This window comes from Apodemus sylvaticus, chromosome 8 (genome assembly GCF_947179515.1).
Source record: "Apodemus sylvaticus chromosome 8, mApoSyl1.1, whole genome shotgun sequence".
NCBI lineage: Eukaryota > Metazoa > Chordata > Mammalia > Rodentia > Muridae > Apodemus > Apodemus sylvaticus.
In genome coordinates this window covers 47,860,844-47,883,477 of record NC_067479.1, presented here as the reverse complement: position 1 = coordinate 47,883,477, position 22,634 = coordinate 47,860,844, and the positions used below count along the sequence as shown (strand labels likewise).

Genomic DNA, 22,634 nt, shown 5'->3' with positions numbered 1-22,634 from the left:
TACATTGTGAGTTCATGACCAGCATCCTAAGAGAGAACTTAATAATATCACCATATTTATTAACAAGGGTATGTTGTATGCTTCATTCCCTCCACATCTGAGTGTAAATGTAAATGTCACTTTTAATTCCTCAGATGAAGTGATGAGATGATAGGTGTACCCAAGCTTTGTGAATACATGGCTTGGGCTGAACCCAGAGCATTTCTAACTATCCCTAGGCCTAGGCCTAGAAACATCTAGCTTCCATGCAATCTAATCTTCTGCAAGTGCAGACCTTGAAAGTCTCAGTTTCTAGCCTCGGTCTGCTAATGTTGGCCTAGAATGTTTCAGCCTCTGAGACTTACTGATGAATAAACTCACCCTTTCTAGCTATTTCTGAACTCTGACTCTTTGGTTCAACTCAGCTGTTCTGGCTTACACTCTCTCCAAGCTGACTGATTCAAACGGGCTTCTCTTGGCTTCTGACTGAATTGTTCTGTTTGGAAAGCCTGTCTCTGAACTCCATGAACTGAACTGCTCTGAACTACTCTGCTCTAAACTGAACTGAGCCCATCTGCACTGCACTGCACTGCACTGCACTGCACTGCACTGCACTGCTCTGCTCTGCACTGCTCTGCACTGCACTACACTGCTCTGCTCTGCACTGCTCTGCTCTGCACTGCACTGCACTGCACTACACTGCTCTGCACTGCACTGCTCTGCTCTGCACTGCTCTGCACTGCACTACACTGCTCTGCACTGCACTGCTCTGCACTGCTCTGCACTGCTCTGCACTGCACTGCTCTGCACTGCACTGCACTGCACTGCTCTGCACTGCACTGCTCTGCACTGCTCTGCACTGCTCTGCACTGCACTGCTCTGCACTGCACTGCTCTGCACTGCACTGCTCTGCACTGCACTGCTCTGCACTGCACTGCACTGCTCTGCACTGCACTGCTCTGCACTGCACTGCTCTGCACTGCTCTGCACTGCACTGCTCTGCACTGCACTGCTCTGCACTGCTCTGCACTGCACTGCTCTGCACTGCACTGCTCTGCACTGCTCTGCACTGCACTGCTCTGCACTGCTCTGCACTGCACTGCTCTGCACTGCTCTGCACTGCACTGCTCTGCACTGCACTGCTCTGCACTGCACTGCTCTGCACTGCACTGCTCTGCACTGCACTGCACTGCTCTGCACTGCACTGCTCTGCACTGCACTGCTCTGCACTGCTCTGCACTGCACTGCTCTGCACTGCACTGCTCTGCACTGCTCTGCACTGCACTGCTCTGCACTGCTCTGCACTGCACTGCTCTGCACTGCACTGCTCTGCACTGCTCTGCACTGCACTGCTCTGCACTGCTCTGCACTGCACTGCTCTGCACTGCACTGCACTCCTCTGCACTGCTCTCTCCCCCTCATTGCTCTTTAAGTAGACTCTCTGTCTTGTATGTTCTCCTGAGAGTTGAGCAGATGCTATCTCTGACTCATTGTCAGATCTCTGATTTATCATTTTATCTTCTCCTCAAGTAGACATTATTGTTTGGGATTAAAGTGTCTGTATTCAAGCCGGAGGGATTAAAGGTGTGCCGTGTGTCTGCATTCTGGCCTGATCATATCTTTGCTTGCCAGAGAAAACTGTGTAGCTGGATTAAATTCTTGTCTATCTGAGACATGTTTTCTCTGACTCTAAGAAGTCTAGCTCTTTGGAACCTCCAGACCTTAATCAGGGATATTCATTTGGAGTCAAGTTATTAACTAGGGAATTTTGTCACTAGATGAGTAACTGTGTGCCTGACTAAGGCACTCTAGTTATAAATAGGTGATAAACATATTTTAATATTAACACTTTCTTCTATACTGGTACAGGCAATTCATACTGCCATGTGTCAGAAAATGGATGAAGGAAAACCCCAGACTCAGACTGTATGCAAAGGCAAAGAGCATTTATTCTGCAGAAACAACCAGTTTGAGGGGGTCAACCATTCATCAAAATGGCAACACAGAGAGGAGCTCGCAGGCCCCTTTTGTGCAGGGCCAGGGGAATTTTCTGTAAGGATTAGGTAATCCCCAACATGATTGGCTAGGAGTGCAGCAGTGATATCAGTACAATTTTAATTTGTTTCTATGTTGTACCATTTTTGATGAGGCCTTGAAGAATTCCCGGGACTGTCCCAATTTGGAACTGGTTATCTCTCTCAGACAGATGTCCCTGGAACTGACTCAACTCTGGGCTCTTCCTCCCTCTAGGCCAAATGTCATCAGGGCCGCTAGCAACTAACAACCCATTGTTTGTGGCTCTCCTGAGGCTCCGCGCCTGCTTCTTTGGGAAACTGAAACTTTAGTCCTAACATGGCTGCTTGTTCTAAAATGGAGTGGATTAGGTCCTCTCACATGCAAGCATTATTTTGTGTGTGTGATAATCATTTCAAATTTCCCTGTCTTCCTTCACAATCAACTCAAAGCCCCAAATTCAATTCCATACCACACCAATAATAATGTTTTAACAAACTAGTGCCCCCTGCACTTTTATCACAAACACGAGTGGATTTGTGCTCGTGAACACTTTTCACTATTAGGTCTTTCATTATTATTCATTATTACATCAAGTATTTCATAAATAGCAGAAATGAAGCCACAGAGAGACAGAGTCCCTTCCCTAAATTCTTACACAATTTCCCAATCCCTCACTTTCACCTCCAGAAAGCTATCAGTTTATGTACCCCACACACATGTCACATTTCAAGGTTTGCTACTGCCAGAAGGAAGAAGGGGCCCAAAGACAAGGGTCTTAGCAGTATCTCTGCCTCAGCTGACTAAGAGGACAGTGCCACTGAGTCTGGTAATACAGGCGTCAGACTAGATTTTGGGAAATCACTAGATGCACCTGGTGTCCCACCTCTTTGGCATGCCTCTGATTTACTGCAGTTTTGGCAGGCCTGTCCCCACCACCTCAGAGGTCACTTAAAGCTTCGTTAGAGGAAGGAGACTTCCCTTACGCAACGATCCTGCAAAGGGGAAATTACTGCTTCCGGAGCAGTCCTTAAGCAATGGGGGATGAGAACTGCAAATAAACCTCCTGACTTGAGAAGGGGACAATTATGAAAAATTCTGAGATTCCCCAAAGAACACAGCTTACTGCCTCATTCTCAAGGAGTATTCCACCAAGTGACAGCGCATGAATTTGTTTTGTAAAGAAATTTTGACTTGGCCAGACAGTGGTGGCACACGCCTTTAATCCCAGCACTTGGGAGGCAGAGGCAGGCTGATTTCTGAGTTCGAGGCCAGCCTGTTTTACAGAGTGAGTCCAAGACAGCCAGGGCTACACAGAGAAACCTTGTCTCGAAACAATCAATTAATCAATCAATCAATAAATAAAAGGTAACACCTAAAAATATTAAACTAATAGAAGGTAGCAGAAAATTCCCAACAAAAGCCCAGACAACATAAATTTCAAGAAAAAACAAGCAAAACAAAAACCAATTACATCATCATGGTACTGAAAAAAAAAGTTAAAAAAAAAAAAGAAATTTTGATTTGGGTGAGTGCTTGGTAAGAGGGAATTGGAACAAGTGAGACAATGCTTCCCTCATGGCAAAGAGTAGACGTTGCAGAAACGAAGCGCCAGGAGATGCAGAGTCCCCTCCCTAAATCTCTACAGTTTCCCAATCCCTCACTTTCGCCTCCAGAAAGTTATCAGCCTACCTCTCCCACACAAGCCATATCCCCAAGGAAGAAGGTTACCCCAACTCCAAACACACAGGTCTCACAGCCCTTCTCAGATCTGAGTAACAAAAAAGAACTCATGTTCTTATGTCATATTTTCAAAATCTTTAATAATTGTAAAATATAAATAATCATTACTACAGACACTTATGATTGAGCTATTAGTCCAAATCTCCATTTCTGGGGGGACATATTAGTGGAAAGAAAAGTGACTTAAAAAGCATTATGACAGCCAGCAAAATGGCTCAGCAGTTAAAAACACCTGCCTGTGAGCATAACATAAAGTCCACCCTGGGACTCCATGAGGGAGGGAAAGAGCCGTCTCTGAAAATTGTCCTCTGACCATACAGTCACTGTGCCCACAGTCTCTCACACAATAGTCATAAAATATAACAACACCAACAGTAATAATATCACAATGAAGCCAGCTTCAGGGTCTGTTGACAGCTACAATGTCAAAAGTACTTTGTTACCACATGTTGTGATGTGAGGACTCAAAATGGACAGAACTAGATGAGAGCATTTCTAACTTGTATATAGTTTGCTAAATGATGAAAACTGGGTATTTCCTGCAGCTGTGCTCAATTCAAAGGATCCTACTTTTGCTGGCAACATTTGACACATCAGGAGGCGACAAACGAGTGCCTTCCCTTGTTTGAGCCTGATCATGATGTTGTCTTTGGTTACATCAGTCTCACATTTGACACAGCCCAACTGATCTGTTATGTATGAGCCTTGACAGCCACAATAAACACAATTTGTTGTCTTCAGTAATCCCTGTGCTGACTCGGTGGGTGGTCATGGTCAACCTGACAGCATAGGGGCCAAACTTATTTCTTGTGGGGACACTCCGGCCTGTTGTCTGGGGGACATGAATATCGTGTGTGTGTGTGTGTGTGTGTGTGTGTGCACCTGTGGACACCTTTCAGCACAACTATCTTGGCTTTTGAAGCCTTCACATTGACTTAGACTCTGGGAGGGACTGGGGGCCCCTGTGCTTTTGGTAGAAAAGCCTAAGTTGTCTTTATTGCTTATTGCATTAAAAAAAAACGATTCATTTATTATTATATGTAAGTACACTGTAGCTGTCTTCAGACACACCAGAAAAGGGCATCAGATCTCATTACAGATAATTGTGAGCCACCATGTGGTTGCTGGGATTTGAACTCAGGACCTTCAGATGAGCAGTCAGTGCTCTTAACCACTGAGACTTCTCTCCAGCCCTCTTATTGTAAGTTCCTTTTTTCTTTTTATAAATTAGGATCTCACTAGGTAACCTTGGCTGACCTAGAAATCTATGTAAGTCAGTCTGGCTTTGAACTCACAGTGATCCTGTAAGACCCCCAAAAACCAAGGGTGCCCCAGCACCCCACGCCTCGGAAGGCGACACCCAAATCACTCGTGAGAAATGGTCTTGATGCAATAGCATGAGGATTTCTTTATTCCAGAATTCTGGGTTCCACAGCCGTACACCAGGCAGGAGTAGAGGACTAAGGACCACGAGTGCTGAATTGCGACAGCTTTTATAAGTTTTTGACAAAGCCCACGAATCACAAACCAATCATTTCTTAGCATGGAGAGCCCGTGAAATTCGAGCCAATTGATTTGTACCACTCCATAGTTTTTAGGCCAATCAGTTTAAATTATTAGAGCCCGCGCTCAGTGGACCAAATAGTTTCCTATTTTCTTGAATGTCTACAGCTGCATGAACTCCTGCATAGGGGTAATGGCATAAGCAGTTTACAGAAGCAAGATAAGCTTAGCCCTTTTCCAGTTACCTTGTGGGGCCAGGATCACCTATTCAAGGCCTTTCTGCTATGTCTAAACAAAGGGCGGGCTCTGGAATGTGACCTTTTACCTAGTTTCTAACAAAGCAAGATAGCATATTAAACTTCTGACTTCTTGGGGTCATTAGAGTTGGCTGTATTATTTTCTATCCTTTCAATCCACCTGCCTCTGCCTCCTAAGTGCTGGAATTAAAGATGTGCTCTCTCATACCCAGCTGATTTAAAAAAAATTGTGTAAGCATATGTGTGGTTTTATGGGTATTTGTGCATACAAGAGCCCTCAGATGTCCAAAGACAGTGTCAGATCTCCTAGAACAGAAGTTCCAGGCAATTGTGAGTAACCATGTGGGTTCTAGGAATGGAACTCAGGTTGTCTGCTAGAGCAGTGTGAGACCACCAACACTCACAGTAAAAATACTAGTATTTTAATTACGTGGTTGGCCAAGCCAGCTCAGTCAACAGGTTCTCCAGCACAGGAAGATTAAAAAGAAAGGCAGTTAGACAAAGCTGCAGCATGGCCCCAGTCAATTCTGAGACTGAAGGGTTTATTTTCTCCCAATCTGCTTTTATACCATTTTAATTACATATGAGTATTAAGGCCAAGTAGTACAATAAGGAACAAGCAAGACAATAAACACAAATAGTCCTGGAACAAGCAAGACAATAAACAAAGTCCCGCATCACTCTCACTCCTGCTGTTTCCAAGGGCTTATCAGGATGACCAAGGTCTTGGAGCCTACTTCCCCGCCCTAGCCCAAAGTCATTTCCATGCCTGAAGCCTACTTCTTTGTTCTAGCCTAAAATTAGATTCCTGCTTGAACTTACTTCTTTGTCATGCCCTAAAGTCAGATTCCTGCCTGAAGCCCATTTCCTTATCCATTGGCCAATGTCAGATTTTTGCCAAGTGGCCCCCCAAATGCTCTCTACACATGGTAATTACTATTTTGGGATAGAGTGGTTTAAGTATGCTTGGCCCTGGGAGTGGCACTATTAGGAGGTGTGGCCTTGTTAGAGGAAGTCTGTAGCTAAGGGCATGGGCTTTAAGACCCTCATCCTAGCTGCCTAGAAGCCAAACTTCTCCTCTAGCCCTTCAGATGAAGGTGTAGAACTTTCTCAGCAACTCCTGCACCATGCCTGCCTGGACACTGCCATGCTCCTGCCTTGATGATGATGGACTGAACCTGTACTCCAGCCCCAATTAAATGTCCTTATAAGAGCTGCCTTGGTCATAGTGGCTGTTCACAGCAGTAAATCCCTCCTAAGACAAATAGAAAGGGGATTTGGAACTAGATGAGATCTTTAAAGGGTTTTTTAAGCTCTACCTTTTTGAGTGGTATTAATCCCTTCCTGTGTCTAGAGGGTTAACCAGCTAATGGGTTATTTGCAGAGTGGGTCTGTTACTAAAACCAGTTCAGCTGTCTTTCATATGTGCCCCTTTCTCTACACGATGTCACAAATGCATCACAGATTCTGTCATCTCCACCTACAAGGAGGCCCTTGCCAGATGTTAAGATGTTAGTGCCATGCTCTGAGACTTCTCAGCTTTCAGAACTGGGAGCTAAATTGTACTCAATACTTTATAAATTCCAGGTCTGTGCCACTCAAGTTACAATATAAAACAGATTGAGACATGGACACAGAAGTCAGAGAGAGGGGGTAGAATTGATGGCAGGATTACACTGAAAAGAAGATAGGGCCTCTTTTATTCAAAAACCAGAGCAGAAAAGGGAGGGGAAAGCCGGGCGGTGGTGGCGCACGCCTGTAATCCCAGCACTCTGGGAGGCAGAGGCAGGCAGATTTCTGAGTTCAAAGCCAGCCTGGTCTACAGAGAGTTCCAGGACAGCCAGGGCTACACAGAGAAACCCTGTCTCGAAAAAAAAAAAACCAAATCCAAAAAAAAAAAAAAAAAAGAAAGAAAGAAAAGAAAAAAAAAGGGAGGGGAGATATACATGGACACATACGCTAAGTAGAAGTTCAACCACACTTTACAAATAATTTTTTGTAAAGTTTATTTTATGTGTATGAGTATTTGCCTAAATGAATGTCTGTGCACCACTTGCATGCCTGGTGCCCAGAAGAACATGTTGGATCCCCTGGAACTGGAGTTGGTTCCGAAGTGGAATCCAGGGAAGTGCTATGGATTGAACCTGAACCTGGGCCTTCCAGAAGAGCAGGCAGTACTCTTAACTGCTGACCCATCTACCTAGCCACCCACTTTTTTTTTTTTTGACTTGGTATTTTCGAGACAGGGTTTCTCTGTGTAGCCCTGGCTGTCCTGGAACTCACTCTGTAGACCAGGCTGGCCTCGAACTCAGAAATCCGCCTGCCTCTGCCTGCCAGAGTGCTGGGATTACAGGCGTGCGCCACCACCACTCGGCTTTTTTTTTTTTTTTTAAGTTAGAATATGAGTGTCTTCTTCTTCTTCTTCTTCTTCTTCTTCTTCTTCTTCTTCTTCTTCTTCTTCTTCTTCTTCTTCTTCTCCTCCTCCTCCTCCTCCTCCTCCTCCTCCTCCTCCTCCTCCTCTTCCTCCTCCTCCTCCTCTTCTCTTCTTTTCCCCTTCCCCTTCCTCTTCATCCTCCATTTCTTCTAGTTTTATGGGAAAGTTGCTACATCAAACTCATGGCCTTGTGCATGCTAGACAGATATTTTACCACTGAGCTATATGCCCAGCACTAGATGTAAGGCTTTCTGTTAAAAGTAACTCAGAACCAGGCCTAGAGATGGACACCTGTAATCCCAGCACTTGGGAAATAGTCACAATAGAGTTGGGAGTTCAAGGCCAATTTTCGGTACATAGAAAACCACTCTGAGGCTAGGGAGGTGATGGCTCTGTTTGTAAAGAGATCATACACAAGCATAAAGGCCAGAGTTCAGATCCCCAGCACCTGTGTCAACAGCTGATCACTGCAGCGTATGCGTCTGTAATCCTACTAGGGCTTGCTGGCTAGCCAGCGTCACTGATCTCTGAGCTCCAGGTTCATTGAGATATGCTGTGTTAACAACAACAACAAAAAAAGGTAGAAAAGTAACTAAGATACCTGATGTCAACTCTTGCCCTCCACCTCAACTCACATGTATATGCATGTGAGCCCCGTGTAGATCATAACAGGATCATTTATACCTATATTTTGCAAAACATTCGAGATTCTGCAATTCTACTTTCGATTAATATTAAAAGAAGCTTTAATCCTTTACATCATTAAATCTTATGTTCCTTTGAGGGCAGGCTGCATGACACACCTGTGACTGTGTATAGGAAACAAAAATAGTCCCTCTCTGTCAGGTGCTGAAATTATTTATCCTTTTCTTTTTGTTTATTACTGTCTCCTCTGCTACCACATGCTTCCTTGGGACAGAGACCACATCTGTCTTTTCCATCAGTCCCTAGATCAGTAGGTCTCAACCTGTGGATATTGACTCCTTTGGATGCTAATGATCCTTTCACGGGGTGGAGGGGTGGTGGCGTTTACCTAATACCTTTCAAAAACATTGATGTTTACATTATGATTCATAACAGTAGCAAATCTCAGTTATGAAGTAGCAAAAAAATTATAGTTGGGGGTCACTACAACCCGAGAAACTGTATTAAAGGGTTGCAGCATCAGGAAGATTGAGAAACGCTGGCCTACATGGTGCTAAGTACAGTCAGTGCTCATGAAAGAAGAAACAAATGAGTGTGTGATGTTTGTTTGGATTTATAGGACAAATGCTCACATTTGAAGCTCGCTCACGTCATTCACTGAGTTCTCCAGAGCTAAAGAAAGACAATTACACCCACCCCATCCCACCTCCCTTTTTTGTTTGGGTTGCCATAGCAACCCACCAGCCTCTAGACTACAATTTAATTTCTGATGTACTACTCATTCTCCCAGAAGAGCAAACAGCTTTTTAAAATTTGAACTAACGATGCCATTGTAAATCACATTTCTCACATCATGGAGGGACACGGAGAGGTTCCATCTTTTAAGATGGCAGAGAATCGAGCTCAAATCTCTTCAAACCAGTAAGTGCAAAGGAAGACAAAACCTAGCAGTGAGCTGCGTGACCACACTCCTACCGTGCTCACATGCTCACGTTCTCTTCAGGGTTTCCAACCTTCCCACAGGCAGCTGCAGTTTCTATGGCGTTGCCATCCAAGTCGTCAGGGAAGTCTTGAAAGGCAATGACTATGAGATGAGGTGTCTGGAGAGCTTTCATCCAGCTTCTGATTTTTTCTTCTCTTCTTACGCATTACTTCACATTCATGGTTAGCTGACAAATCATTATAACCTCACAAAAAAATGAGCTTCTCTGGCCCAGGACTTGAAGGGGTCATGCATAGAAGCAGAGGCTTGTCACCCTGATGAAAGCAGAGGTTATTGGTGAAGCCTAATTACAGTGGAAGATATCAGCGTTTTGGAGATGCCAGTACCATGCGATGACCACCAAGAACAGCAGCAGCAGTGGAGTACAGGCAGCTGGAGCCTAGAAGACAAGCTGTGTGCTACATAGGGCAGAGCTGGAGAAGCGACCCACGCCCTTGGAGGAGCCCAGAAGATTGTGAGTTGGATTCCAGACATTGGACATTTGGAGTTTGAGTTTTGCTTTTGGTTGTGACTGTACCCTGATATGTTTCCCTCTTGGAGGAAGAGAGTATTTTAGTGGAGCCCACAGTTAAAAGACTTTGAACTTTTAAAAGACTTTGAATTTTAAAGACATTGGACATTTTAAGGTGATTGAACTTTTAATATGTAAAGACTGTGGGACTTTTAAAGTAATTTAGATCTTGGGGATGAATAAGAAAGTAAGGGTTGAGGCTTAATAGTGATGTGTTTGTGTGTCATGTTGACAAGGGGTCAATTGTACTGGCTAGTTTTGTGTGTCAACTTGACACAGGCTGGAGTTATCACAGAGAAAGGAGCTTCAGTTGGGGAAGTGCCTCCATGAGATCCAGCTGTGGAGCATTTTCTCAATTAGTGATCAAGTGGTGAGGGCCCCTTGTGGGTGGTTCCACCTTTGGGCTTGTGCTCTTGGGTTCTATAAGAGAGCAGGCTAAGCAAGCCGGGGGAAGCAAGCCAGTAAGAAACATCCCTCCATGGCCTCTGCATCAGCTCCTGCTTCCTGACCTGCTTGAGTTCCAGTCCTGACTTCCTTTAGTGATGAACTGCAGCATGGAAGTGTAAGCTCAATAAACCCTTTCCTCCCCCCCCCCCCCAAAAAAAATGAGCTTCTCTCTGAAAAGGGCCAACATAGACTCTGTCCCCAGGTCTGCCTGCCTCCCATACCATCACATTGCAGGGATGAGAAGAGTTTCAGTAGACTGAATTAGTCATTGTGGAAAACACTTTATTAAATCAGCAAAACAAGGGTTATTTGGGTCACTCAGGCAGCCATGAATTTAGTTTTTAAATAGTTGTCTAATTTTCCTGTGTGTATGTGTGTGTGTGTATGTGTGTGTGTGATGGTACACACTTCCGTGGCACACCCGTGGAGGTCAGTCATGGATCTTCCCCTCCTTGGTTTGAGGCAGGGTCTCTTTGTTGTGCCCTCTGTGTAACCTGCTTCAGGCTAGCTAGCCTATGTGCTCCTGGAGGCTTCCTGCCCTCCGTACCTTCCTTCTCACCGCCACAGGAATGTGAGATTACACAAACACACCACTGTGTCTGCCTTTCTATATGGGTTCTGGGCATCTGCATCCAGGTCATCAGTCTTGGGTGACAAATGCTTTTATCCACTGAGACATTTCCTTGAATCAAATGTGTGTGTGTTCAATTTGTTCACTATTTTTGAGACAAGATATTTTTGTGGCTAGCCTGAAAGTCATTACACAGTACAGGCTAGCCTCAAACTCCCAGAGAACTACCTGCCTCTGCCTCCCAAGTAGAAGACCAGATACCTGAGCTTGACCTAGGAAAGTGAAAAATCCAACGCCTATTCCTTTTGATGTCAACATTGTACGTACACAAATACACACGCACACACACACTCACATACACACACACTAAATATACACACACATGCACTATACACACACACATTAAAAATAACAAATTGGACAGCAAGGCAGGAGCAAAAGGAAAACCGGGAACTGTTAGATCGGGGGCAGATTTCCAACATAAAATAGTTGATGAGTTTAGAATAGATTCCACACCCAGCGGTTGTGTTATCGGTTGATTCTAAACTAAAACAAAGCAAAACAAAAACAACAAACAAACAAAAGAACAAAATATTTTATAAACAGGTTTTCATGTGCCCTAGACTGGTTTTGTACTCACTATGTAGCTGAAGATGACCTTGAACTCTGATCCTTCTGCCTCTACCTCCCAAGTGCTAGGATCACAGTCTGTACTGTCAAACCTGATTGAGGTAGCACTGGGGCTCAAACCCAAGGCCTCCTGTGTGAGAGGCAGGCACTTGACCGATTGAGCTCTCTTTTATGTTTACTTATGAATTTGAGTGTCTGTGCATGGTTTGTTGCCAGTGACCTTCCCAGCATCACAGGGTTCCAGGAAAGGCAGCGATGGAAGCATTTTGGTGGTTGTGGTGGCAAAAGCTGCCTTTGCTAGGGCAAAAGTAGCTTACTTTTGGTAATATTTACCTTTCTTAAACTCTTTGCTATCCTAAGGCCAAAGGCTGCTGGTTTCTGGTAATTAACTTCTGCTGTGTAGCAACAGGGAATTAAGTAAAGGATTGTTAGAGTTCCTTTTTTGCCTGGGAGCCTCTTGCAGGTAAGAAGGTCAGAGCTCATTAACTCTTTATAAACCAGAGAGAAAAGAGAAAGTTAGAAATTCATTCACACAGAAAAAGAGCACAGACTCATACATACTGGTTGGGCTGACTACCTGTCTTATCAGCCTCACAAGTATTTATGCATGCTCATATGCATACACATATACCTACACATGTACATATAGACAAATGGACATACACATATATACATTTGGTGAATTGGACTTAGCCCCTAATACCACACATACATTTGGATGGATGGGTGGTGGATGTGGCAGAACCCCAGATGCCACCACTCTATTCCTTCTCTTTAGCTTTTTTATATCTTCATAGACAAAGATTCTTTAGAAAATTACCTCACAGATAAGATGTTACACAAAAGGAGAGTTACAGGAGTATGTTGATATTAAGTTCAAAACAGTATAAGCTCACTGTCTGTTCAAAGCAAGTTTCACGTGGCCTTGCTTTATCATGGTGCACATCTTTGGCTTCATCCTTAGATCTGACCTAGAATGTTTTTTCTTGATCACAAATTTGTCCCAAGCCCCCCCCGCCTTTTTTTAGTGTACTTATTTAAGCTCATTGTATTCCTTATTATGCAGCCTTTAATTTACTATTCTATGAGGAGTGGGGACATTCTATTCTTGATTCTAAATGTATTATCTCTTTCAGGCAAAATAACTATAACCATCTCTTAAAACTTTCTAAAATTATTTTAATCAAAACAGGAATTCTATAAAATCAATAATTCATCTAAACAGTATTAATTTATAAAAGTTCACCTTTATGTTGATCTGTGGGAAATTTGCTTAATAGGATGGGCTAATGCCCAGGAATCTTAAGTATCTGTAAGAGTGACAGGAAAGGCATATCAGGTTCGAGAAGCCATCCTGAGACAAAGTCACTTGGGACCTTGCCTCTCAAAGCTCACCCATCCTAGGCCATGCAAAAAGGTGGGCCACCTCCAGGAAAGTCCCCTGCAAGCATTAAGCCTCTTTTTGATGGCTTCTTGCAGTCTGCCTTTTATCAAGTAGCAGTAAAAATAACAAACTATTTGATGCTGGTAATGTCATCAGGTTGTCCTTAGAGGTTTAAGCAGGAAGATTGCACAATCTCACAGCCAGCCTGTGATACAGAGTAAGAGACTGTCTCAAATATGACCCTAGAGTTAAAGGTCTTTCTCCGTAGCTTAGGCTGTCTTGGAACTTTCTTATAGTTAGACTGCAGGATGTTTTCTAAAGTAAGGTACTCCTGATTCTGACTTCTGGGAACTGAGCTTGCATGCAAAGGCTATTCACAAAAGTTGAAGCATGACAAAATTGAAATTGTGAGCCTATAAGAAAACAAAAATGCTGGAGTCTATAGAGTTCTCTTTTGGTTTGGCAGTTTCTATTTTAAAAATTATTTACTCTTGTGTGAAGGCACCTAGCTCAGCACATGTTTATAGAGGTCAGAGGACAAACTTTTTGGGAGCTTCAGGTTCCCAAAACCCGCAAATTTTTTTTTAAACACAAAGGTAAACTCCTCTATAAACATTATTAATATTAATGTGCCAGCATATTAATATTAATATGCCAGGAATCATTTATCATTTGTAACAAATCTCACTAATGCAGGGCATTAAGAGGGGTATTAATAAACTGTGAGACATGGATGCTGGGACTTTCCTGCACTTCCTGTTCAAATTTCCTACAAGCCTAAAACTATGCTAAAAATAAAATCTTTTCGAATAAACTGACCAAACCAGAAACATTTCTGAAGAAACTTTAACATGTTTTCCTGTAGACTCATATTAAATCATGATTTAATTTTCATTTCTTCATTTGCAATAAAATACTGGGAAAAAAACCCTAAAAATCTCTGGCCTTTTCTATTCCAGGAATTGAATGTCTATTTATCATTTTTGTAAAACAAAACTATTAAACGTGTTCTATCCAAGGTAATGTAGCTCTTTTAATCATCAATCTTGCCAAACTGATGTTTTACAAGAGAAAAAAAAAAACAAACACATATTAGGACAGAAGGATTAGTGAAGATTTCAAACCATAAATTCTAAACCCGATGATAAATCCCAAGAAAATTGGCGGTTTCTAGTGCAGCCTGAAAACAATGAAAAGCCAAAAAGGCTCGCGACTTTGGATGAACTACAACTCCCAAAATGCAAAGCAGCCTTTCAGTTTCCGCCCTAGACCCTGAAACCTCCCATCATGCCTCGAGGCGCGAAAAGCAACGTTTAATTTACCCTGCTGGATAACTCCCTTCGTGTAGGTGGCAGTTTTTGCCGTGGCGCCCGCGCTGCTGTGAAGATGCTGGCCGCGGGCTACGCGATAAAGGGAGGCGGCACCGCGGGGAAGTCCCAGCTGAGTAATCGCGGCCGCGAGCGGAGTGTGTTCTGGGACGCCGCTGTGTCGGCGTCGGCCAGGGAGGCGTGAGGAGGAGCCGGGCGTCTGCAGCCGTTCTCGCCCTCGGCGCCCCGCCGCCATCTCCACCATGCAGTCCCGGGAAGACGCCCCGCGCTCTCGCCGCCTCGCCAGTCCCCGCGGCGGGAGGCGGCCCAAGAGGATTTCCAAGCCGTCGGTGTCGGCCTTTTTCACGGGCCCGGAGGAATTAAAGGACACGGCCCATTCTGCAGCCCTCCTGGCACAGCTCAAGTCTTTCTACGACGCGCGGCTGCTGTGCGATGTGACCATCGAGGTGGTGACGCCTGGCAGTGGGCCCGGCACGGGGCGCCTCTTCTCGTGCAACCGCAACGTGCTGGCGGCGGCTTGCCCCTACTTCAAGAGCATGTTCACGGGGGGCATGTACGAGAGCCAGCAGGCCAGCGTGACCATCCACGACGTGGATGCCGAGTCCTTCGAGGTCTTGGTGGACTACTGCTACACTGGTCGCGTGTCGCTGAGCGAGGCCAATGTGCAGCGCCTGTACGCGGCCTCAGACATGCTCCAGCTGGAGTATGTGCGTGAAGCCTGTGCTTCCTTCCTGGCTCGCCGACTTGACCTGACCAACTGCACTGCCATCCTCAAGTTTGCCGATGCCTTTGACCACCACAAGCTGCGATCTCAGGCTCAGTCCTTCATAGCTCACAACTTCAAGCAGCTCAGCAGGATGGGCTCCATCCGGGAGGAGACGCTGGCAGATCTGACGCTGGCCCAGCTGCTGGCCGTCCTGCGTCTGGACAGTCTGGATGTAGAGAGTGAGAAGACTGTGTGTCATGTGGCGGTGCAGTGGCTGGAGGCTGCTCCCAAAGAGCGGGGCCCCAGTGCTGCTGAAGTCTTTAAGTGTATTCGTTGGGCACACTTCCCTGCACAAGAGCAGGACTACCTAGAGGAGCTCCTGACCAAGCCTATTGTGAAGAAATACTGCCTGGACATTATTGAAGGGGCCCTCCTGCAGCTGCGATTTGATGATGGTTTGCCCAAGGCTTTGGTTCGGGTGCCAAGCAGCAGCAGTAACAGTAGCAGCAACAATAGCAATAGTAATAACAACAATGACACCAGCAATACTATTGTCCCTGTAGAAAAAAGTGCATCCCATAGGTTAGGGATGTGTGTCAAGAGAATGATGGTTTTCTTTGGACACCCCAAACATCTCTTTCTCTCTTGTGACCCATACTCTGAGGAAATTTACAAAGTGTCCTTGCCTGTGAGTTGCCTTGCACACACTAGAACTCTCACCACCTTAGCTGTCTACGACCATGACCTCTATCCCACTGTTCAGCCCAGGAAAGTTATATGGGTATATAAGCCAGCCCAAAGTAATTTGCAGCAATTGACTGGCCACTTTCTGTGTCCAGAATGTATGGATGTTACATATTTGAATGGCTACATTTACATTTTGGGTGGACGAGACCCTGTTACTGGAGCCAAATTAAAGGATGTGGAATGCTACAGGGTCCAGAAGAACAAGTGGCCATTAGTGGCTCAACTACTACATTCCTTTACATCATTTGACTTAATGGTGATTCTGTGTTCTCTGCAGTACACATTTGCTATGTAGTGGTGCAAGCCATATTCTGTGGCTGAAGTGTGTTTCTCTGAAGCTCAGTGACTTTTGCGAAGCCTGTGTCTTCAATGATGAGATCGCCTGTATCAGTAACATCCCAGTCATAAAGATATACAATCCACTTAGTGCAGAATGGAGACAAATTAATATGCCTTTCATAGTAGGGACTAGTGGTTATTAGATTATCACACATGACCAAAAACTGTTATCACCTCATATACCCTTGTACAGTTGAAAAAACACAGGGTGACTTTGTATGACAGTTGAGAAAACCAGTAATATAGGTTCCACATTAGGCCTCTTGAGGTTTGACCTTTTATCCGTGTGTGTGTGTGTGTGTGTGTGTGTGTGTGTGTGTGTGTGTCTCAGCCCATGTGTTCCACATTAGGCCTCTTGAGGTTTGACCTTTTATCCGTGTGTGTGTGTGTGTGTGTGTGTGTCAGCCCATGTGTTTCTGCTTTGAACCTAGTGAGTTTCCTGACTGAACAGATATTTAGTGTATTTAGTTTTACTTGGGACTTAGGCAGGTTAGAATTTTTTTTTTCAGAAAGTTCAAATTCTTTTTATGATGAAGATTTTGGTATAGATAGTAGATCAGTGAAATTTACAAGACCAGCAATGTTTGTTATAGTTCCGTAGAAAATTCTTGAGAAAGGCACCTTTACCTATTCATAATGTTATAAGGGAGTTAATTTGAAAATTTGGTTTAGAAGAAATACATTGAAATATATAATTCAATGTGAAAAATGTAGCACTCTAGTTATTTAACTTATTGAGCTCCAAATCCAGAGATTTGCTATTATGTTTATATTTCATTATATTAATTTATTTTTTACATTTTATTTTGTAGTTAGTGCTACAAATGCTGTAAGGTTTTAATTTAAAATTTTTTATGTTAGAAACGTGTATAATAATTACTAGCTAGTGTTTTTGAAGATAATATTTTTCAGAACAATGTAGTAGGTTTTCACAGTGTTAAACTGCCTGCCTGTCCATCCATCATCTATGTATCTATCCATCTATCATCTGTCTATCTATCTATCTGTCTATCGTTTAGAAGTGACTTGTATCCATCCATCCATCATCATCATCTATCTATCTGTCTATCTATAGTTTAGAAGTGACATCTATCTATCTATCTATCTATCTATCTATCTATCTATCTATCTATCTATATCTATAATTTAGAAGTGACTTGGCTCCGAGCAAGGATATACTGACTGCACACTCTTGTTTTGTTCTGTATGTTCTGAATGTTCTGTATGAGGTTTGCCAATCTTACAAAATTCCACAAAGCTTTATGTAGGAGCCATCAGATCAAAGATCAATATGAACTGTTATGTTTAAAATGGTATGAGTCAGAGCTGACCACCAGGCATCACTTCCTTTACCTGCATATGAACTTGTGGTTTTTGTGGTTTTTTTCCCTTATAAGCTGACAGAAAGGGATATCCCATTGTTACAGTTCAGATAATTCTGAACTATGTCTCCAGTCTGGTCATTCAATAAACTCATTGCTTAGCTAAGATCAGTGTTCTTATGGTTTGTGTGGTGATTCCTGAACCCTAACACTAAGTTCTGCTTTCTTTGGAGATCAACAAACAGCTATCTGCTTGAGACAGCTTTTTTCCAATTCTCTCTCTCTCTCTCTCTCTCTCTCTCTCTCTCTCTCTCTCTCTCTCTCTCTCTCTCTGTGTGTGTGTGTGTGTTTGGGTTTTTTGTTTTTGTTTTGTTCCCCCCCACTCCCCCAGACAGGGTTCTTTGGATGACTTGTCTCTTGTAGCCCAATTTTTATTTACATATGAATTCAGTCTTTACCCCAGGTTCCCTTTTGATTCTTCCATGAATCAACTTCCCAGGAACCCACCCCCTTGATTCTTGTAAATGGCAAGCACAGACAATAAGATAGCCTGCCCTGAAATCACCATTCTTACAATGCCTGGGCCAGGACCAGAATTCCCTCTCTCCCAGGCTGACCTTTATTTAACTCAGAAATATAAGTGCTTTTGTAAACAAAAACAAAGTAATTTAGCTGGGTGGGATTTTTGTCCTGCAATCACCACTTTCTAAATCTCTGTCTCCTTCCTTAGTATCTTTTTGTTTGTTTGTTTGGTTTTTTGGGTTTTTTTTTTGTTTGTTTGTTTGTTTTTCGAGACAGGGTTTCTCTGTATAGCCCTGGCTGTCCTGGAACTCACTCTGTAGACCAGGCTGGCCTCGAACTCAGAAATCCGCCTGCCTTTGCCTCCCAGAGTGCTGGGATTAAAGGCATGTGCCACCACTGCCCGGCTGGACTCACAGTAGTGTAGCTCTATTGTGAAGTCATATAGCATCCTTATATTTTGCATAGTTGAGAAATTATATATTTTTTTAAAGATTTACTTATTTCATGTATATGAGTATAATGTTGCTGTCTTCAGACATACCAGAAGAGGCCATTGGATCCCCATTACAGATGGTTGTGAGCCACCATGTGTTTGTTGGGAATTGAACTCAGTCTCCAAATATATATATTTGGTTTTTTGGATTTGGTTTTTTCAAGACAGGGTTTCTCTGTATAGCCCTGGCTGTCCTGGAATTCACTCTGTAGACCAGGCTGGCCTCGAACTCAGAAATCTGCCTGCCTTTGCCTCCCAGAGTGCTGGAATTATAGGCGTGCGCCACTACCGCCGGCGAAATTATATTTTTGAACTCCTGTTTTCAGGGTTCTTTTCCATAGCCTTAAGGGCTGTTCTGAAGATCTCAGCATTTATCATTTTACCAAGACATTAGCCATACCCTCACCTCCTAGATTTGTGCTATCTCTGATTATCATGGAGTTGTTAACCTTATCCGAGAAGACATTTCTCAAAGGAGGAATGTGAAAATACAGGCACTATTATCCAAACAAGCATTATGCCCACAGCTCTGTTCAGCTATTCAGGGGTGGGAACCGTGTTATTCCAACCCTTACATGGCCATGCCAGACTTGGCAACTTATATATATATATTAGTTCACACACACACACACACACACACACACACACACACACACACACATATATATATAAACATATGTATATATAATTTTTGTATATTTGTAGTATATATATATATATCAACAGCAAAAGAAAAACTGTAAATTAGTTTTGTAATACAATGTGTATTTGCAAAATGACCAATTTTCATCTAATAGGATGTTCAAATATTGTTGCCAGTTACCTGTAATATTTTCCTTATTTATTTATTTATTAGCCTGATCACTCCCTTCCTCCCTCATTCTTCCATTCCCTTTTTTTCAGAGAGGGGGAGACCCCCCCCCATGGGTACCAACCCATACTGGTACATTAAGTCTCAGCAGTAGGAAGGGCATCCTCTCCCACTGAGACCAGACACAGCAGCCCAGCTACAGGAAAGGGATCCAAGAGCAGGCATCAGAGCCAGAGATAGCCTCTACACAAATTGTTAGGACCTCAAATGAAGAACAAAATGCACATTTGCTACATCTGTGTAGGGTGCCTAGGTGCAACCCATGCATGCTGTTTGGTTGGTGGACCAATCTCTGTGAGCCTCCATTGGTCCAAGTTAATTTACTCTGTAGGACTTCTTGTGATGTCCTTGACCCCTCTGGCTCCCTCAGTCCTTCCCCCACTCTTCCACAGGACTCCCTAAACTCTGCCCTGTTTGGCTGTGGGCCTCTACATTTGGTTTCATTAGCTGCTGGATGAAATATCTCCAAAGACAGCAATGCTAGGCTCCTGTCTGCAAGCATAGCAGAATATCATTAATAGTGTCAGGGGTTGGCTCCCTCCCATGGGATGGGTCTCAGTTGGGCCAGTCATTGGTTGGCCAGTCCCTTGCTCTTTATCCCTGTCTTAACCAGATTATATTTCTGAAAAACTAGGGTCTACAAACTGTTGTACAAAAGAATTTCAATTTGTTACTCTTAAACGTCTGATTTCAACTCTACTTTAAATATTGTAATATCTTGGTTTACAATGAAGGTTTTTGGGGAAGAATTTTGGTTTTGTGATACATTTGTGAATTAATGAACATGTTTTATAAATGAGTGACTTTGTCTGGTTAGTTACCAACTAACCTATGTTAATACATGTAACCAGTTCATTATCATAAAACATACTGAAACTTGGGCCTCCTGACTTTTTAATTCAGTATAAAACTGTATAGTAAACATTACCGTATAAAACCTTTGGCTGTGTAGTGTGACAGAGCTACCAGCATTGAAATAAATCTGTTTGTAACAAGAAAGAAAGCTTTTTAATTAATGAGCACATCTTTCAGCAGATGTTCAATGCAGGATCACATTGCATTTGCAATATATTTGCAGCATATTATTTGTAGGATTAACACTTGTAAAATTTAGAATGACCCAAGGACTGGAATGATGGCTCAGTGAGAAGAGCTCTTGCAGAGGACCTAGGATCAGTTCCAGCACCCACAAAGGTATAAACTGCCTCTATCTCCAGCTCCAGGGGATATGATGTTCTCTCAGGCCTCCGAGGACACTGTACACATACGATGCACAAATATACATATAGATGAAATTTACATAACAAAATGATCTCAGTTATCTTGTATTTGAATGCATGTAGTTAAAAGAGCTCAACTCAAATTGCCATTAATCCCCACTCGTCTATCAGGCACTGGGGCTGGAGAGGTAAGAGCACTGGCTGATCTTACTTGGGTTTGGGTCCCAGCATCCAAATGGCATCTTACAACCATCTTTAACTCCAGTCCCAGGCACTTCCTCCGGCTTCCTCCAGGATGGCATGCACACAGTGTGCCATCAATACACGAAGGCAAATACCCATACACACTAAAAAATTTGTCAAATAAGGAGTAGGAGTAGGGGTTCAAAAGATTAAATAGGAGCTAGCTGTATTAATCATCTCACTGTGGAAAGATAATGGATTTCAAAAGCAATTTAAGCGAAGAGGGCTTTATTGTGGCTCTTGGTTCAGAGACTGCAGCCCATCATAGAAGGTGGGGCATATCCAGGTTATCAGCCTCTGTGGCAATGGGAATGTGGGGCTCTAATGGATCAGGAAACAGCTCAGGCCAAGAGTAGATGTGGCCTGCAACCTCTGGCACGCCAGGCCTCCTGTTGAGAAGGTTTCTGGACATAACAGAACAGCATCACCAACTGGGGATCACATATTCAAGCAGGAGTGTATGGGGTACATTTCATACTCAAAACCATAAATTTAGCCAATGAATTGACAATAAGTTATAATTTGTCTCATTTTAATTTAGGACAGTTTTGTTTGTTTAGAGGCATTCTCATTATATCACTCCGGCTATACTGGAATCCATTGTTTGTTTTTTTGTTTGTTTGGTTTTTTTGTTTTTGTTTTTGTTTTTTTCAAGACAGGGTTTCTCTGTGTAGTCCTGGCTGTCCTGGGAACTCACTTGGTAGACCCAGCTGGCCTCGAACTCAGAAATCCACCTCCTTCTGCCTCCCAAGTGCTGGGATCACAGGCATGCGCCACCATGCCCAGCCCTGGAATCCACTTTGTAAACCAGGACTCAGATCTCTCTGCCTGCCTTTGCTGGGATTAATGGCATGTGCACCATGCCTAGTATATGTGTCTATATCTTGCTGGGAATTTGAGAAAATCTGATTTATTCTAAAAAAAATAGGCTCGTATGTTCAAAATTACTTTAGTTCTCTTAACACTTTGACAGTTCATCAGACCTGATGTTTAATTACTTAAAGCAGGAGCTCTCTCTTCAACAATTCATTATTCTAATAAACTTCAACATTAATTTTAGTCAACATGCTAAACACTGAGAAATTACAAAAAAAGACTTTCAGTTGGGTAACAAGAACATTTTAAGAACCAACAAGAGAAATACGTACAAACAAATAACAAAAAGGGTCTGGCAGGCATGGTGGTACACTCCTTTGATCCCAGCACTCAAGAGGCAGAGGCAGGTGGATCTCTGTGAGGCCAGCCTGATCTATATGAGTTTCCGGAGCCAATAGAGAGATCACATGTCAAAAAGCCAGGAGGCAGGGCCGGTGAAAGGTGGCTTGGTGGTTAAGGGCACTTACTGTTCCTGCAGAAGACCTGACCAGTTCCCAGCCCCCACATGAAGGCTTACAACTGCCTGAAACTTGTTTCATGGGATCTGACATCTTCTGACCTCCTTAGACTCTTGCACACATGTGGTAAACACACACACACACACACACATTCTCTCTCAAAAAAAAAAAAAAAAAAAGCAAATCATCACTGTCATTATCACGTCCACCAGGAATACTGTGAGATCCTGTCTCAGAAAAACAAAAACATTTAGCAAATGGCTTCAATATTTTATTTTATAGGCGCTAACTGTGGATAAAATATAAACACATTAATTCCACTTCTGGTATTTTTCAACTTGAGAAGAATCAAGGACTAATATATATTCCTCAGGTACATAACAAATGAC

The 22,634-nt window shown here is 43.2% G+C and overlaps 1 protein-coding gene across 1 annotated transcript; it reads left to right on the top strand.

Moving 5' to 3' along the window:
- Positions 1 to 14,466: 14,466 nt before the first annotated feature.
- On the top strand, positions 14,467 to 17,844 carry LOC127691250 (kelch repeat and BTB domain-containing protein 6-like). The gene has a single exon (XM_052190869.1). The coding sequence runs from the start codon at positions 14,691 to 14,693 to the stop codon at positions 16,194 to 16,196; it is 1,506 nt and encodes a 501-aa protein (XP_052046829.1). The 5' UTR covers positions 14,467 to 14,690; the 3' UTR covers positions 16,197 to 17,844.
- The last annotated feature ends 4,790 nt before the right edge of the window (positions 17,845 to 22,634 follow it).

Bases quoted from the DNA above. Each gene is read 5' to 3' on its own strand.
- LOC127691250 (XM_052190869.1), top strand. From the start codon at position 14,691: ATGCAGTCCCGGGAAGACGCCCCGCGCTCTCGCCGCCTCGCCAGTCCC.